Genomic DNA, 18,021 nt, shown 5'->3' on the forward strand with positions numbered 1-18,021 from the left:
AAAGTTGCCGCAGAAGCAGAGCGGAAGAGTCGGACATCGCACAGAGCCGTGGTAATAGGGGACTCCATCGTGAGAGAAACTGACCTGGGTTTTTGTGGCAGCAGATGGGATTTAAGGATGGTGTTGCCTTCCTGGTGCTAGAGTGAAAGACATCGCGGACAGAGTGCAGGACATCCTGAAGGACGAGGGTGAAGAGCCCGAGGTGGTGGTACACGTCGGCACAAATGATGTCGGGAAGAAGAGGAGGAACATACTACAGCAAGACTTCGGAGAACTAGGAAGAAGGCTAAAAAGCAGGACGTCCAAGGTGGTTATCTCCAGTTTGCTTCCAGTTCCTCGGGCTCGTGTGGCCAGAAACCAGGAGATAATGGACTTGAACGTGTGGTTGGGGAACTGGTGCAGGAAGCAAGGTTTCAAGTTCTTGGATCACTGGGGTATATTTTATGGTAACCATAAATTCTACAAGAGAGACGGATTGCACCTTAATAGATCAGGGATCAGCATTCTGGCAGGCAGGTTTTCTGCTGCAACACCGCTACATTTAAACTAAGTAGCGGGGGGGAGAGGACAAGCTGGCTGTTTAAAAAGGAAATTGAAGGGGTAGTTAGAACAAGAGAAGTAAAGAAAGACAACTGTATCAAGGAGGCAGAAAACTGGAAAAGGCATCATGCTGTAAAGTTGAGTGAAATAAGGGTTGAGGGGAAGGGTGAGAGCAGTAACAAATTAATAATTCTATATATGAATGCACAAAGCATTAGACACAAGGTGGATGAGCTTGAGGCTCTTTTGGAAATTGGCAGATATGATATTGTGGGGATAACTGAGACGTGGCTTCATGGGGACAGGGCCTGGGAAATGAATATTCAAGGCTACACGTGCTATCGTAAGGACAGACTGATGGGCAGAGGAGGTGGGGTGGCCTTGTTGGTAAGGGAGGATATTCAGTCCCTTGCGCGGGGGGACCTAGTGTCGGGGGATGTAGAGTCAGTGTGGATAGAGCTTCGAAACACTAAGGGTAAAAAGACCCTCATGGGAGTCATCTACAGGCCCCCAAACAGTAGTCTGGATGTTGGATGTAAGTTGAATCAGGAGCTGAAATTGGCTTGTCGCAAAGATGTTACTACAGTTGTTATGGGGGATTTTAACATGCAGGTAGACTGGGAGAGTCAGGATGGTATCGGGCCTCAAGAAAGAGACTTTGTGGAGTGCCTCAGAGATGGATTTTTAGAGCAGCTGGTGCTGGAGCCGACCAGGGATAAGGCGATTCTGGATCTGGTATTGTGTAACGAACCAGAATTGGTCAGTGACCTCGAAGTGAAGGAGCCATTGGGAAGTAGTGACCATAATACAATAAGCTTCAATCTGCAATTTGAGAGGGAGTGGGTACAATCGGAAGTGACAATATTTCAGTTGAATAAAGGGAAATATGGAGCTATGAGGGAGCAACTGGCCAAAGTTCAATGGTGCAATACCTTTAACAGGGAAGACCGTGGAGGAACAATGGTGGATATTTCTGTGTATAATGCAGAATTTGCAGGATCAGTTCATTCCTAAAAGGAAGAAAGATCCCAGGAGGAGACATGGGCAGCCGTGGCTGACGAGGGAAGTAAAGAAACATATAAGGTTAAAAGAGAAAAAGTATAACTTAGCGAAGATAAGTGGGAAAACTGAGGACTGGGAAGCTTTTAAAGAACAACAGAGGATTAGTAAGAAGGAAATACGCAGAGAAAAAATGAGGTACGAAGGTAAACTGGCCAAGAATATAAAGGAGGATAGTAAAAGCTTTTTAGGTATGTCCAAGGCAAAAAAATGGTTAGGACAAAAATTGGGCCCTTGAAGACAGAAACAGGGGAATATATTACTGGGAACGAAGAAATGGCAGAGGAATTAAATGGGTACTTCAGATCTGTGTTCACTGGGGAAGATACAAGCAATCTCCCTGAGGGAACAGTGGCTGAAGGACCTGAATTTAAGGGAATTTATATTTGCCAGGATTTGGTGTTGGAGAGACTGTTAGGTCTGGAGGTTGATAAGTCTCCGTGACCTGATGGCCTGCATCCCAGGGTACTGAAGGAGTTGGCTCGGGAAATCGTGGATGCGCTGGTGATTATTTTCCAGAGTTCAATAGAATCTGGGTCGGTTCCTGAGGATTGGAGGGCGGCTAATGTTGTGCCACTTTTTAAGAAGGGTGGGCGGGAGAAAGCAGGAAATTATAGACCAGTTAGTCTGACCTCAGTGGTGGGAAAGATGCTGGAGTCTATTATAAAGGATGAAATTACGGCACATCTGGATAATAGTAACAGGATAGGACAGAGTCAGCATGGATTTATGAAGGGGAAATCATGCTTGACTAATCTTCTGGAATGTTTTGAGGATGTAACTCGGAAGATGGACGAGGGAGATCTAGTGGATGTAGTGTACCTGGACTTTCAGAAAGCTTTTGATAAAGTCCCACACAAGAGGTTAGTGAGTAAAATTAGGGCACACGGTATTGGGGGCAAAGTACTAGATTGGATAGAGAATTGGTTGGCTAATAGGAAACAAAGGGTAGTGATTAACGGCTCCATTTCGGAATGGCAGGCAGTGACCAGTGGGGTACCGCAGGGATCCGTGCTGGGACCGCAGCTTTTTACAATATATGTGAATGATCTAGAAGATGGTATCAGCAATAACATCAGCAGATTTGCTGATGATACAAAGCTGGGTGGTAGGGTGAAATGTGATGAGGATGTTAGGAGGTTACAGGGTGACCTGGACAAATTAGGTGAGTGGGCAGATGCATGGCAGATGCAGTTTAATGTGGATAAATGTCTGGTTATCCACTTTGGTGGCAAGAACAGGAAGGCAGATTACTACCTCAATGGTATCAAATTAGGTAAAGGGGCTGTTCAGAGAGATCTGGGTGTTCCTGTCCACCAGTCAATGAAGGCAAGCATGCAGGTACAGCAGGTCGTGAAGAAGGCTAATAGCATGCTGGCCTTCATAACAAGAGGAATTGAGTATAGAAGCAAAGAGGTGCTTCTGCAGCTGTACAGGGCCCTGGTGAGACCACACCTGGAGTACTGTGTACAGTTCTGGTCTCCAAATTTGAGGAAAGACATTCTGGCTATTGAGGGAGTGCAGCGTAGGTTCACGAGGTCAATTCCTGGAATGGCAGGATTGCCTTACACGGAAAGACTGAAGCGACTGGGCTTGTACACCCTTGAGTTTAGGAGACTGAGAGGGAATCTGAGTGAAACGTATACGATTATGAAAGGATTGGACACTCTGGCAGGAGGAAACATATTTCCGCTGATGGGGGAGTGCCGAACCAGAGGACACAACTTAAAAATACGGGGTAGACCATTTAGGACGGAGATGAGGAGAAACTACTTCACCCAGAGAGTGGTGGCTGTGTGAAATGCTCTGCCCCAGAGGGCAGTGGAGGCCCAGTCTCTGGATTCATTTAAGAAAGAATTGGATAGAGCTCTTAAAGATAGTGAGTCAAGGGTTATGGAGATAAGGCTGGAACAGGATACTGATTGGGAATGATCAGCCATGATCATATTGAATGGCGGTGCAGGCTCGAAGGGCTGAACGGCCTACTCCTGCATCTATTGTCTATTGATTTGTAACGCTGAAATTTGAGCTTCATTTCTTTCTTTTTCTGCTTTACAATTAAGAATGGCTTTAATGTTGAACGTTTAACCAGATTTCCTAATTTTCTACTTTGTCCCTAATGTTTTGTACCTGAGTATCTTTGTCCCAACATTGTCCATTTTTCACTGTAATCCTATATCCCTGTACTTGAATTATTTTTATTTCAAAAATATACTTTATTCACAAAAATATCTTCACAAATATACATCGGCACTAAAGCAGTTCGGTTCTGTGCAGCTGCAAAGGAGGATACAAATGTTGGATAAAAACAAAGAACTGTGGATGCTGTAAATCAGAAACAAAACCAGAAATTGCTGCAAAAGCTCAGCAGGTTTGGCAGCATTTGGGAAGAGAAATCAGAGTTAATGTTTCAGGTCAGGTGAGCCTTCTTCAGAACTGAGTTCATTCAGAACTGGTCACTCGATCAGAAACGTTAGCTCTGATTTCTCTCCACAGATGTAGATTCAGTCAGGGCTTTCTACTGTGAATGTGATCAGCAGCTGAGGTGGAAATAAACCTTCTGGAAACAGGGGCAGGAGGAAGGGGATATGGATCATTTGAGGGCGTCTTGCAGAGAGCAGACCCAGAGACAAACCACACACCTTGTTCCATTCTGTGCTGAACCTTTCTATTTTCACCCCATAGATAACCCAGAAACCTGGTGAGCACTCCCCTTGGTGTTGGATCAAAGTTGTTGTGGGAGCGAGTGTTTTGTAAGAAGGGAGACATTAGACCAAGTTTGTATCAGACACACACTGTATTTAAAAGGCTGATGAATTCATGTCAGCTCCATACCAAGTCAATCACTAGATCCCATCCTGTTTAATGGGGTTCCAGCCTTACCCTGTTGTTGAGATGCTGCTTGCCAAACCCAGACATTAAACCCCTGGACTGTGCAAGCTCTCTACTGACACATTAATTAATGATTCCCAGAACCTCCCCCCACATGTTCCAGTTTTAATTCAGACAGTCTTCCAGCACAGAAGGAGGCCATTTGGCCCATCGTGTATGTGCGAGCTGTTTAGAAAAATCTATCCAATTTTCTCATTCATCCTGCAGTTTCCCTTGTAACCTCTCAAGAATTTATCCCATTTCCCAGAAAAAAGTTTCTGTTGGATTGGCTGGATCTAAGATTGATCCACATAATCCCAATCAAACACAAGGAGGGAGAGAGAGGGCAGGGAACAGAGACACAAGGAGGTCATGTCAAACACAGGAGCAGAACTTCCTGGAGGTGGACATTCCTGGAGAAGTGACAGTGAATTAAACAACACCAACAAACAGCAAGTTCTGATGGTGTTCTGACAAAGCCTTCACTGTTCAGATGTCGAGCTGCCTGCTCTCTCTCCACATAGTTACTGTCTGAGCTGCTGTGTGTTCCCAGGATTTCCTGATCTGTTCTTGTTGCTTTGTCTGCTGATGTCTCCTGTTATGCCTTTCATGCATTAGAGATTTGACAAGGAGATTGTACACTCTACAATCCTGTGAAATAGAGTATTAAGTTGCCTCACTGACTCTCATGTTAACTGTTATTTCTACAACTTGGTGAAGTCTGTGTTTAATATTTTTGTAGAAGGTATGAGGGGCAGCCCTTCATCTGTTATTGAAAATAATAACAATTTCTGGTGATACTTCAGTCCTTTCTTCTGGCCTTTAGCCCACCCATGTGGAAATGGCCAAACAGATTGAGTGACTTCCTTGTAGGCCAGCTCATTGGCTTGGCCAAATTGCCCATGATCAGGGTCAGCAGGAGCTGCCTGAAGATGGCTATGTCAGTTCCCATAGCTTCTTGGAAATGGATCATGCAGTGGCGATAGGAACATTTGAAGTATTGCACCACCAGTGAGTATGGGAATAGTGGTCTTCATTGTTAACTCTAGGAAGTAATTTTAATTTGATTTAATTTTCCATTGAAGTTTTGATTTGTTGTTTACATCAGTTAGGATGGCCCTTTCAAATGGATTCTTCATTGTTTTTGGATTATTGATAAAAGGTATAAATTGACACAGACTGAAACTGCAGATGCTAGATTTTGGGCTGTCATTCTGTAACGAAATGGGTATAAACGTGTATAAAGATTGACCCTAGTTCTATCACTCTCCACCTGGCTGTTTGGCGCATAATACTCCAGAGGTGAGTTACAGTGAATCCTCCACTGAAAAAGGTGTAGTTGGTATAATTTGTAGATACTGATCATTGTTAAGATTACGATCCCCTGTTTAACAGCAGAGATTTTGTCTGATGTGCCAAACTGCTGGGTCGTCTTTTTGCTTTGGTGATGTTCATCTGTGTCACAAATAAAACGGAAATCAATTTTAATCTAAGCATGTGCAGCTGTGTCTATTTGAAGAGCTGAAACAAAAATCAAATTAGTATCTGAAATTTAATGTGTTTGGGACAAAGCTATTATTCTCAGTGAAACCTCAGAGAGCCCTGCTAACCCAATCTCCAGGAGTCCTGATGGAATAAAGTTCCTATCGGTAGTAAGTCTCCTTGCACTAGGGTTTTGGCTCCCCCAGGATAATTAAATCACTGCACTTTCCACTGTGAGAGAACCCTACCCGTCAAGAACTGCCAGCCAATCAGAGGTTGTCAGCAGTGCATGACAGTCAGGACCACCAAGAGGAATGGCCACTGCTGGTGTTGCAGAAGGGCAGGTCCAGAGGGTCAGCAATGGAACCTTTTGGAGATGTGTGTGTGTGGTGCCTGCAGTTGGTGAATCAGAGGGAAAGTCAACAGGAAGGGCAGGGGAGACTCCTGTTTTGTTCACATTGGTCCTCTGAATTGGGCTCAGGCTGTTGAGTAAAGGGATTCGACACTATATTGACCTGCACAGCTTGTGAAACTCCATCCTTCTCTTATTGAATACCAGTGTCAAGGGATTCAATTAGCCTGTGTATGGGAAGGAAGTCATGAACTATCTCACCCTGAACTCAGTTGGTGAGAGCCGGGAAGGTGGTGGGATTTCCACCCTGCGTTCCCTGCCCTTGTACAAAACTCATCTGATTCTGAACCCATCTTGTGGGGAAGGGGTGATTGAGGAATTACTTTCTGCTCTGGAATCAAAATATTGAGCTTTCAGATCCCACTACAACAGAGGGCAGCAGGGTTTGAATATACTGCTGCTTGATGCTGTACTAGTCAATCTTCACCAGGGTGAGGGAGGGAGAGATCAGAATCCTGTCTGATCTCAATGGATCATGATAGGATGATGGGACAGAGATTTAACCAGCGGTTAGGCTTCAGTTGGCAATAGGAGTCTGACATTCAGATAATTGGCCACCGTGGTGATGAAAATCAACATCCTCCACAGAAAGGAGACTTTCCAGTGTATAAGGAGGACAGGAGCTGGAACCAGGGTAGAAAGAAAACAGAGCTAACGCCCTGAATGTGGAAACTACTGCTGAATGGCTGACACCTGCTTCTACATCTTGTAGAATATGGGATTCCCTGCCAGTGAAGGAGATGGCCATCACAAATTAACACAGGAGACTGCAACACTTTTGGCATCTTTTCTTTCACATCAGTGCCGTGACCATCCGACTACAAGACTATAAGATGTAGGAGACGAGGGGAGATTTCAGTACATCAAGTTTGCTGTGGCATTTGATGAGATCAAATGTGATCATATCATTATGTCTTTTCCCCAACACAGTGATTCCCTACTGATTAAAATGATGTCTATGTCAGACTTCAGTATTTCCCAGGCAGTCCTTTGTGTTATAGAGTCATAGAGTCAAAGAGATGTACTGCATGGAAACAGACCCTTTGGTCCAACCCGTCCGTGCCGACCAGATATCCCAACCCAATCCAGTCCCACCTGCCAGCAACCGGCCCATAGCCCTCCAAACCCTTCCTATTCATATACTCATCCAAATGCATCTTAAATGTTGCAATTGTACCAGTCTCCACCACATCTTCTGGCAGCTTATTCCATACACGTACACACTCTGTGTGAAAAAGTTGCCCCTTAAGTTTCTTTTATATCTTTTCCCTCTCACCCGAAACCTAGTTCTGGACTCCCTGACCCCAGGGAAAAGACTTTGCCTCTTTATCCTATCCATGCCCCTCATAATTTTGTAAACCTCTATAAGGTCACCCCTCAGCATCCGATGCTCCAGGGAAAACAGCCCCAGCCTGTTCAGCCTCTCCCTGTAGCTCAACTCCTCCAACCCTGGCAACATCCTTGTAAATCTTTTCTGAACCCTTTCAAGCTTCACAACACCTTTCCGATAGGAAGGAGAACAGAATTGCACGCGATACTCCAACAGCGGCCTAACCAATGTCCTGTACTGCTGCAACTCCTGTACTCAATACTCTGACCAATAAAGGAAAGCATACCAAACACCACCTTCACTATCCTATCTACCTGCAACTCCACTTTCAAGGAGCTATGAACCTGCACTCCAAGGTCTCTTTGTTCATCTGCCACCTCTCAGCTCAGATATTCAGATTTATTACACTTTGAGAGAAATTCCTCCTCATATCCATCTGTTAATCTCAGAGTAGGGAATTGTTTATTATGCTCTCTGGTCCTAGAATCTCACACAAGGAAACGGCCTCTCTGCATTTATCCTGTGAGGTTTTCAAAGAATCGTACATGTTTCAACAAAGTCGCTTCTCAGTCTATTGAACTGCATTGAGTACAGGACCAGGCTAGTGAACCTTCTCTGGACTGATTCCAATGCCAGTGTGTCTTTCCTAGAGTCATAGCCATAGAATCACACAGCAATCCTTTGCTCCAAACAATCCATGCCAAGTATAATCCCAAACTAAACTTGTCCCCCCTGCCTGATCCTGGTCATATTTCCTCCACACCTTTCCTATTCATGTGCTTATCCAAAAACCTTTTAAATATTGTAACTGTACCCACAACCACTACTTCCTCAGGAAGTTCATTCCACATGTGAACCATCCACTGTTTAAAAGTATTTGCCCCTCATGTCTTTTTTCAAATCTTTCTCCTCTCATCTTAAAAATGCGCCCCTAGTCGTGAAATCACCCATCCTATAATTTCTATCAGGTCAATCTCTCAACCTCCTACATTCCAGTGCAGGAAGTCTCAGCCTATCCAGCTTTTCTTTATAACTCAAACCTTTTGGACCTGGCAACATCCTGGTAAATCTCACTTGAACCCTCGCTAGCTTAGTAATATCCTTCCTGTAATTGGGCAATCGGAACCGGTTGCGCATGCCATCTGCTCCCCTTACAGATGGCACATCTGAACAAGCTGCAGAGCTGTTTGCCCTTGTTAGGGCTTGTATCATTGCTAAAGGACACACAGCAAACATTTATACTGACTGTTGTCCATGATTCTGGTGCACTCTGGAAACAGAGAGGCTTCATCACGTCAGCAGGAGGCCACTACAAACACACTGGGCTGATTTCTAACCTCCTGGAAGCAGTCCTGTTACTCTCGGCCCTAGCAATTATCAAATGCACAGCCCACACTTCTGCCACTGACCCGGTCACCCTCGGGAATGCCTCAGCTGACACTGCAACCCGAGAAGCCGCAATGCACCCCACCACCTACGTCCTGCAGGCCCCCAGAATAGCGAAGGCCCCAGTATTCCCTGAGCCCATGGAGGCAGTGCGAGCTACCCAACAAGCTGCTCCACAGCAGGAAAAGGACAGTTGGGCCCACACTAGGGCCACACAATCTCCTTCCCTCAACCTGCTAGTACACCTTGATGGCTGCCTCATTTGCTCAAAAGCCCACCTACACACACTGGCCCAAGCAGCCCACAGCATTGGCCACATGGGCAAGAGGGGCATGATACACACTGTGAATCAGTCCTGGTATGCACCAGGATTTGCTGCTGCTGCCCATGCCCTGCTGTCACAGCTCCTCATCTGCCTGCAGAACAATGTAGGGAAACCTGTTGCCAAATATGACCACCTGCCAGTTCCTGAGGAGACTTTTAGCCACTTACAGGGTCATAAGTACATCCTGGTCATCATAGACATATTCTCCAAATGGTAGTGGCATTTCCCACGAGGAAGGATGATGCACATATGGTGTTTAAATGCCTCCTAAAGGATGTCATCCCCAGATTTGGAGTTCCCGATAGCATAGAGATGGACAGGGGGACTTACTTCACGACTCGGCTTAGATTAGATTCCCTACAGTATGGAAGCAGGCCCTTTGGTCCAACAAATCCACACTGACCCTCCAAAGAGTAACCAACCCTGACCTTATATTCACCCTTGCCTAATGCACCTAACACTACAGGCAATTCACCTGACCTGCACATCTTTGGATTTTGGGAGGAAACCAGAGCACCCGGAGGAAACCCACGCAGACACAGGGAAAATGTTACTGTGCTGCCCACACTTATGACTGGCATTAGTGAAGCACTGGGGATACCATGGCGACACCACATCCCCTACCAACCCCAGTCGTCAGGCGTGATCGAGTGGATGAATGGCACCCCGAAGGCCCTACTGACCAAGATCACCCAGGATACAGGACTGACCTGGCCAGGCCCCTTGCCATTTGCCCTCTACACTATACGTGTGCAGGCAAACTGTATGACTGGACTCACCCCTTTTGAAATACTTATGGGGTGGCCTATACCCACTGTGACCAGACCCCTAAAAATCACCACAGACACAGCCCTGCTTCTGACCCAAGAGGCCCTGCTAGAGTATGTCCAGGCCCTTACACACAACCAGGTCAGGGCTGCGTTGCCCACATCCCAATCAGTGCCCATTCATTCATCCTGACCCAGGGACTATGTCATGATAAAATCACTAGAAAAGGTTTCTCTCTCCCCTCGGTGGAAAGACCTGATCCTGATGACGACTCAGACTATTGTGAAACTGGAAGGATGGCCTGAATAGACATATGCCACCCGCTGCAAAGGGGGCTCCACAACCAATGATCAGGGACCATACAGAGGAAGACACCACTCCGACCACCGAGGATGGATCCAGCTGCTTGTGGCAACCATCACCATCAGCACCTTCGGCCTGATCTGTCTGACCATCACACTGGGGCTTGCTGGAAAAAAGGGACAAGGGCAGCACATTTCATAACCCACCGTAACTTCTGGGTCAACATCTTTCTCAAAATGGCCCATGGGTATGCTCAGTGATTTAATCAGACCCGCTGCAGGGTCTGCATTAAGGCCCCTATCCACCCTCACAGGGTCATTCCCTTAGCCTCAATCTCCTTAAATATCTCAGACATGGCAAAGTGATGGCTAGACCCAGACAGGTCCCCTGACGTTACCAGATTCTAGATTAGAGTGGTTCAGGCAGCATCCGAGGATCAGCAAAATCGACGTTTCGGGCAAAAGTCCTTCATCAGGAATACGGTTACCCTGACTTTACCACATTGGCTAGGCCCTACTAGGGGGACAGCAGCCCAGCCTGCTGGAGGTCTGCGGGTTACCACCTGGACTAATTTAACAGGTGGTTTTACCCGGCCTACAACCTCTCCCATGAGCCTCTAGCCCTGACCATTGCTGACACTGACACACACGGGCCACCTGCAGGATCCATCTGTTTGAAATGCACACAGCCATCCAGGTGGGTGACTGGCTGGAGCCGGTGCACTGACTCCCTGCTCCTAACTCCCGCAGCATGTTAATCTGCTGCAGAAGGCAGCATTTTAAACCGACAGGTCCTCAACAGGACCAGCCAGAACACCACCTTCCTCACCATGTGGAGAGGGACTCAGAGGACCTACAATGGCACCTATTTTATCTGTGGCTGCAAAGCCTTCCCCTGGTTGCCAGTATCCTGGACTGGGAGCCTGTTATGTTGGGTACGCCGTACCATTCGTGTATCACTCCCAGTCCCCTCCCTTCCCAAAGCCCATGACACACAGCAGACAAGGCCTCGCTGCCACTGAAGCAGCTCTCTACCTGATGTCACCCCACTCTGCAACCCTGCAGTTACAGGTAGAAGCCCACAAACTCGCAGCCACACTAGAGGAGGTGGCAAACTCCACAGCAGACGCACTCACCCAGCTGAATGCAGAGGCTCTGCAGGACAGGATAGCCCTGGACTACCTGCTCACTGTGAAAGGGGGCGTATGTGCCCTCATTGGTGCTGACTGCTGCACTTACATTCCTGACTCCAGTGAAAACATCACAGACCTAGCCCAACATATCCGGCAGGCAGCTTTGTCCTGCATGATCAGAACTCCCACTGGGACTTATGGGACTGGGCAACCTCCTGGCTGGGGTCATGGGGCACATCCCTACTACAGGGACGGATAGCTCTCATTGCCGGCCTTTTCACGTTAGCCATGGCCATCCGACTGTGCTGTTCACCCCTGTGTGCAATCCTGTTACCCTCTGCCCCCCCCCCCCCCCCCCCTCCCCCCCTCCTCCCTCACCACTCAGCTAGCACAGATCCACTGGGAGAACATCCCTGCTCCTGGGATAGCTTTTGCTGGACCAGACTCGGACACTGAGAGCTATCTGTCCGATATGGAGCCCCCCCCACTCGACAAACCCCCGGCTCCGGCTACATTGCCCCCTTCTCGCCCCTCCCCTAAGCAAAACAAAAGGGGATAATTGTGGGAAAAGATCTGCCACCCTGCCAACCCACGATAGGCCAACAAAAGCAAAATTGGCCAAACTGTACCAAAAACACCCAGAATTCCCATGCAGGCTCACAAGCCAAACCAGACAGCCCACACAGACAAGGAATACACTTAAAGCTCACTAACAATGACAGAGCACCACAGATATCTCAAAGCCCCAAAGGCAGTTTCACAACCCAGCAATACCAAAGCCACACAAAGAGCAGGTCAGACAGAGAGGCACCAGCAAGGACATAATCCAGAAACTAGACAATGGAAGCACCTCACCACTTCAGAGGAGACATTAACACCTACCTGTGAAGAGGAATGGAACCGGCGACACTGTCAGGATGTTGCATTGTGTGAAGGAACTGGACATTCATCCGATAACTGTTTTCCAATTAGCATCTTTGTAACTGGATTACTCCACTTCCAGATACATTGTGTTTTCCCCATTCTTAATCGGCCTTATTGTGCAGCATTATTATAAAAACTGGTGTCATCATCAGCTCTGGGATGAGAATCCTTGACTGCCTGGGCAGACTGTCTGTACTGTTTCAGCTTAGTCAGTTTCTTTTCCACGATATCACCTTACTAATAAACTGTTGGTCAATTTCACTTGGAGCTGTGTTTTGTGATCCCTAACCTAAGTGTCAGAGAAATTTGCCCCAGTCATCTTGAAGTATCTCGCTATTCCTCTCATAGTTCACAATATTTCCAAGTTTATGCCACCTGCAAGTGTGGTCATAAGTTCAACCTGCAACTGTTCTCTCTTCAGAGAGATGGACTAAAAGTCCCTCAGAGGGTGGAGAATTGACCATCAGCAACTTGTTCAAGGAAGAAGGGAGTCTGTCTTTATCTACTCCCACTTCACCACCCTGACCCCACTACCCCCTTTATCTGGAACTCCCCCAACACCCACCCCCAGTCCTGAAGAAGGGTTACCCCCGAAACTTGTCAACTTGTCTACCTCCTGATGTTGTCTGGCTTGCGGTGCTCTTCCATCCGCCTGTCTACTTCAAATTCCAACAGCGGCAGTTCTTTTTGTCTCTATCAAAGGAAGAAGGGAGACAGAAAGCAGGAAACTATAGTCCATTGAGCCTAAAGTTTGTGTGAAAGCGTGCCCTGTCCGTGCCATTCCTGTAGAACAGGAAACCTCAAACCACAACCTGCCCACTGATTTACCTCAACCTGAGAACCCTGATGTTATTTAATCAGAATAGGAGGAGCCATTTGGGCCCTCCAGCTTGTTTTCTATTCCATCATGTCATATAAATTCACTTCCTCCAGCATAACGGATCTCAGGACCTTATTCACTATTGCACTGTTGATTGGTCTCTGGGTAAATGGGTGCCAATGCTGGTCATTATTTTCCGTGGAGAAAGTGAGGACTGCAGATGCTGGAGATCAGAGCTGAAAATGTGTTGCTGGAAAAGCTCAGCAGGTCAGGCAGCATCTGTGCAGAGAAATCAGAGTTAACGTTTCGGATCGAGTGACCTTTCTGTTTTTGTTCCTGGTTTACAGTATCCACAGGTCTTTCGGTTTTTGTTAAAAAGTGCTGGAGACTGACGCATCCCGAGTCTCATTTCAGACTTGAAATGGCAATTCTATTTCTGCCTCCACAGATGCTGCCTGACCTGCTCAGCAATTTGCAGCTTTTTCTGATTTGGTTTAGGAGTCCAGCGTCAGAGTCGACAGTGTGGTGCTGGAAGAGCAGCGCAGGTCAGGCAACATCCGAGGAGCAGGGGAATCGACGTTTCAGGCATAAGCCCTTCATCTGCGGTCCCCTCACTTTCTCCTCTGGCCAGCATCAGCACTGTTTTTAATCGAGAGCTGATGATCGTCGCACAATGATATTTTGTCGCAGTCCCATTTGTCACCAGCTGGTGGCAGTCCTCTACCACATTTAGTATCTCCATTCAGAATTAATGTACTTTTCATCATCACTCTCCAACATTTACACTGGTATTGGTTTTATTTACAGTCTGATTGTGATTTTACAAAGTATAATCTGGAAATGAAATGACACTTTTCTGACCCCAATCCCTGACCCAGACCCTAAACCCCGGGGTCATTGTGACGTCAGGGAGGCCCCGCCCCTTTAACAGCTGATTCTCAGAAATTTGTGTAAATCCCAGGTCCTGAAGAAAGGATAAAGTTTCCCAGTGAATTTATTCCCAGTGAAGGTGTAGAGATTGGACATGGTGTCCACGTTGTAAAATGAAACTGTCCCAGATTCATAACTGAGAAAAACTCCCACCTTCCTGGGGATCAGATCGATAGGGAGAGGGGATTGAGGAGAGTAGTTTATATAAAACTGACCCTTATCCCATCCCAAGATCCAGAATCCATTCTCCGGGATCAGATTGACCGGTTTCTTCCTCTCCACAGTCTCTGAGGCTACTCCCAGACTCCAGCCCCAACTATCCCCCACCTCCACCTCCCAGTAATGTCTCCCCGATGTGAATCCCTCTGATCCCAGGGCACAGGAACGATCTGTAAACCTCTTCTCGGTGTCAGGGCGACTCCTCCAGGTCCCGGTCCATTTCAAACTCTTCAGATCCTCAGAGACCACGAGCCAATGACTCACTGTTTCCACATCCAGGGTCACAGAGACTGGGAGAGAAACACAGAGAATTAGAGACAGTCCCTGGGTATGTATCTATGGGGTGGAGGGGCTAATGTGTGTAAGGAGGGGGATATTTGTGTGGAAAGGGGCGGGGGGCAGTGGAGAGTGTGTGTGTACTTAGGGGAAATGTCTGTGACTACAGGTAAGTGTTTGTGGAGGGTGTTGATGTGTATCAGAGATGAGAGTGCAGGGGAATGTGTGTGTGGGAGGGTGAGTGTGTAGGGAGGTGCTGGGTGAATATTGGAGGAGTTATGTCAATGAGGGATGTAAAAACAATGACTGCAGATGCTGGAAACCAGATTCTGGATTAGTGGTGCTGGAAGAGCACAGCAGTTCAGGCAGCATCCAAGTAGCTTCGAAATCGATGTTTCGGGCAAAAGCCCTTCATTCTCCACGCTTCAGGCTCACTGCCTTTATTCCGGATGAAGGGCTTTTGCCCGAAACGTCGATTTCGAAGCTACTTGGATGCTGCCTGAACTGCTGTGCTCTTCCAGCACCACTAATCCAGAATCAATGAAGGATGTGTCTGAAGTGGGTATGGATGTGTTGGAAGGTAAGTGTGTTTGTCAGCGGAGGATAAGTGTGTGGCTGGGGATATGTGCGGGGATTGAGGGGTTGTCAGGTAATGTGCACATGTGGGTGATCTGTGCGAGAATGACAGTGATATGCATGTGTGTGTGTGTGATGGTGATGTGTGGGTGTGAGTGATATCTGTGTGGCAATGTTTGTGTCTGTGTGTGAGTGATATGTATATAAGGTGGGTGTGTGTCTGAGAGATAGATGTATGCATGAGAGGGAGAGAATGATGAGTGGGTATGAGAGTGATGTACATGACAGGATGGTTTGTATATCAGGGTGATGTGTGTGTGTGTGTGTGTCTGAGGGTGATGTGTAAGTGGGTGTGTATGAGGATGGTGTGTGTGTGTGTGAGATAGAGAGAGATGGTTGTGTGTACAGTGTGGGAACAGGCCCTTTGGCCCAATGAGTCCACACCAACCCTCTGAAGAGTAACCCACCCAGAGCCATTTCCCTCTGACTAATGCACCTAACGCTATGGGCAATTTATCATGGCCAATTCACCTAACCTGCACATCTTTGGACTGTGGGAGGAAACTGGAGCACCTGGAGGGAACCCACGCAGACACAGAGAGAATGTACAAACTCCACACAGTCAGTCGGCCGAGGCTGGAATTGAATGTGTGAGAGGTGCATTTGATATGTATGTGTGAGGGTGACATGTTTGTGCATGGGTTTGGTGTGTGTGTAAGTTGTGTGCAGGTGTAATAGAGATGCGCAACTGTAAGGGGTGTGTGTGTGTGTGTGTGTGTGTGTGTGTGTGTGTGTGTGTGTGAGAGAGAGAGAGAGAGAATGACGTGGGTGTGTGAGAATGATAGATGGGTTTGTGTGAAAGTGATGAAAAATAGAGGGTGGTGTGTGAGAGAGAGAGAGTGATGAATGAGTGCGCGCGTGTGTGTATGTTAGGGTGATGTGCATGTGAGGGTGACTTGTACGTGCATGAGTGCGATCCATATACGAGGGTGGGGTGGGTGTGAGTGATGTCTGCGTGGGGGGAGGGTGGATGTGTGCCTGTCTGGATGATGTACACGTGAAGGTGACATGTTTGTGCATGGGTTTGGTGTGTGTGAGATGTGTGCGTGTGCACGAGAGAAATGTGCAATTGTCAGGGTGGTGTGTGTGTGAGAGTGCGCGTGAATGTCTGGAATGGAAGCGGTGAGAGCATGTGGGTGTCTGGAAGGGTAGCGTGTGAGAGAGAGCATGTGCGTGTCTGGAAGGGTAGCGTGTGAGAGAGCATGTGGGTGTCTGGAAGGGTAGCGTGTGAGAGAGCATGTGGGTGTCTGGAAGGGTAGCGTGTGAGAGAGAGCATGTGCGTGTCTGGAAGGGTAGCGTGTGAGAGAGAGCATGTGCGTGTCTGGAAGGGTAGCGTGTGAGAGCATGTGTGTGTCTGGAAGGGTAACGTGTGAGAGAGCATTTGCGTGTCTGGAAGGGTAGCGTGTGAGAGCATGTGTGTGTCTGGAAGGGTAGCGTGTGAGAGCATGTGTGTGTCTGGAAGGGTAGCGTGTGAGAGAGCATGTGTGTGTCTGGAAGGGTTGCGTGTGAGAGAGCATGTGGGTGTCTGGAAGGGTAGCGTGTGCGAAAGCATGTGGGTGTCTGGAAGGGTAGCGTGTAAGAGCATGTGCGTGTCTGGAAGGGTAGCGTGTGCGAAAGCATGTGGGTGTCTGGAAGGGTAGCGTGTGCGAAAGCATGTGGGTGTCTGGAAGGGTAGCGTGTAAGAGCATGTGCGTGTCTGGAAGGGTAGCGTGTGCGAAAGCATGTGGGTGTCTGGAAGGGTAGCGTGTGCGAAAGCATGTGGGTGTCTGGAAGGGTAGCGTGTGCGAAAGCATGTGGGTGTCTGGAAGGGTAGCGTGTAAGAGCATGTGCGTGTCTGGAAGGGTAGCGTGTGCGAAAGCATGTGGGTGTCTGGAAGGGGAGCGTGTAAGAGCATGTGCGTGTCTGGAAGGGTAGCGTGTAAGAGCATGTGCGTGTCTGGAAGGGTAGCGTGTGAGAGAGCATGCGCGCATGTGTGTGTCTGGGAGGGTAGTGTGCGAGAGAGAGCACGTGTGTGTCTGGGAGAGTAATGTGTGAGAGAGAGCACGTGCGTGTCTGGAAGGGTAATGTGTGAGTGCGCACGTGTGTGTGGATCTGAAAGGGTAGCGTGTGAGCATGCGAGTGTACGTGTGTCTGGAAGGGTAGCGTGTGAGAGAGCGCACACGCGCATGTGTGGACGGCTAGCGCATGTGAGAGTGCGCTCGCATGAGCGCGCGCATGTCTGGAAGGGTAGCGTGTGTGAGAGCACGTGTGTGTCTGGAAGGGTAGTGTGTGAGAGAGCACGCGCGTGTCATGATTGGGTGGGGAGCAGAGGGATACAGATGCTTAGAAATTGGGCGACAGGTTTAGATAGTACATTTGGATCGGCTCAGGCTTGGAGGACTGAAGGGCCTGTTCCTGGGGTGTAAATTTTCTTTGTTCTTTGCACAACATTTAACAGGCATGTGGATGTGTACATAAGTAGGAAGGCTTTACAGGAGTAAGGGCAAAATACTGTCCAATGGGATGAGATTTATTTAGGGTATCTACTCTACATGGACAAGTTGGACTGGAGTGCCTGTTTTCATGCTATATATCCCTATGACTCTATGACCTGGAATACTGGGACCAG

General features: G+C 47.8%; 1 protein-coding gene across 1 annotated transcript in view; it reads right to left on the minus strand.

The window, feature by feature from the left end:
* Nucleotides 1-14,131: 14,131 nt before the first annotated feature.
* The window catches only part of LOC140455090 (uncharacterized), a 115,145-nt gene continuing 111,255 nt past the window's right edge, over nucleotides 14,132-18,021 (minus strand). The window contains exon 19 of the mRNA XM_072549752.1: nucleotides 14,132-14,791. Coding sequence (XP_072405853.1) covers nucleotides 14,277-14,791 — 515 coding nt within the window. The 3' untranslated portion in view covers nucleotides 14,132-14,276. The remainder of the gene's footprint in view (nucleotides 14,792-18,021) is intronic.

This window comes from Chiloscyllium punctatum, chromosome 30 (genome assembly GCF_047496795.1).
Source record: "Chiloscyllium punctatum isolate Juve2018m chromosome 30, sChiPun1.3, whole genome shotgun sequence".
Classification (NCBI taxonomy): Eukaryota; Metazoa; Chordata; class Chondrichthyes; order Orectolobiformes; family Hemiscylliidae; genus Chiloscyllium; species Chiloscyllium punctatum.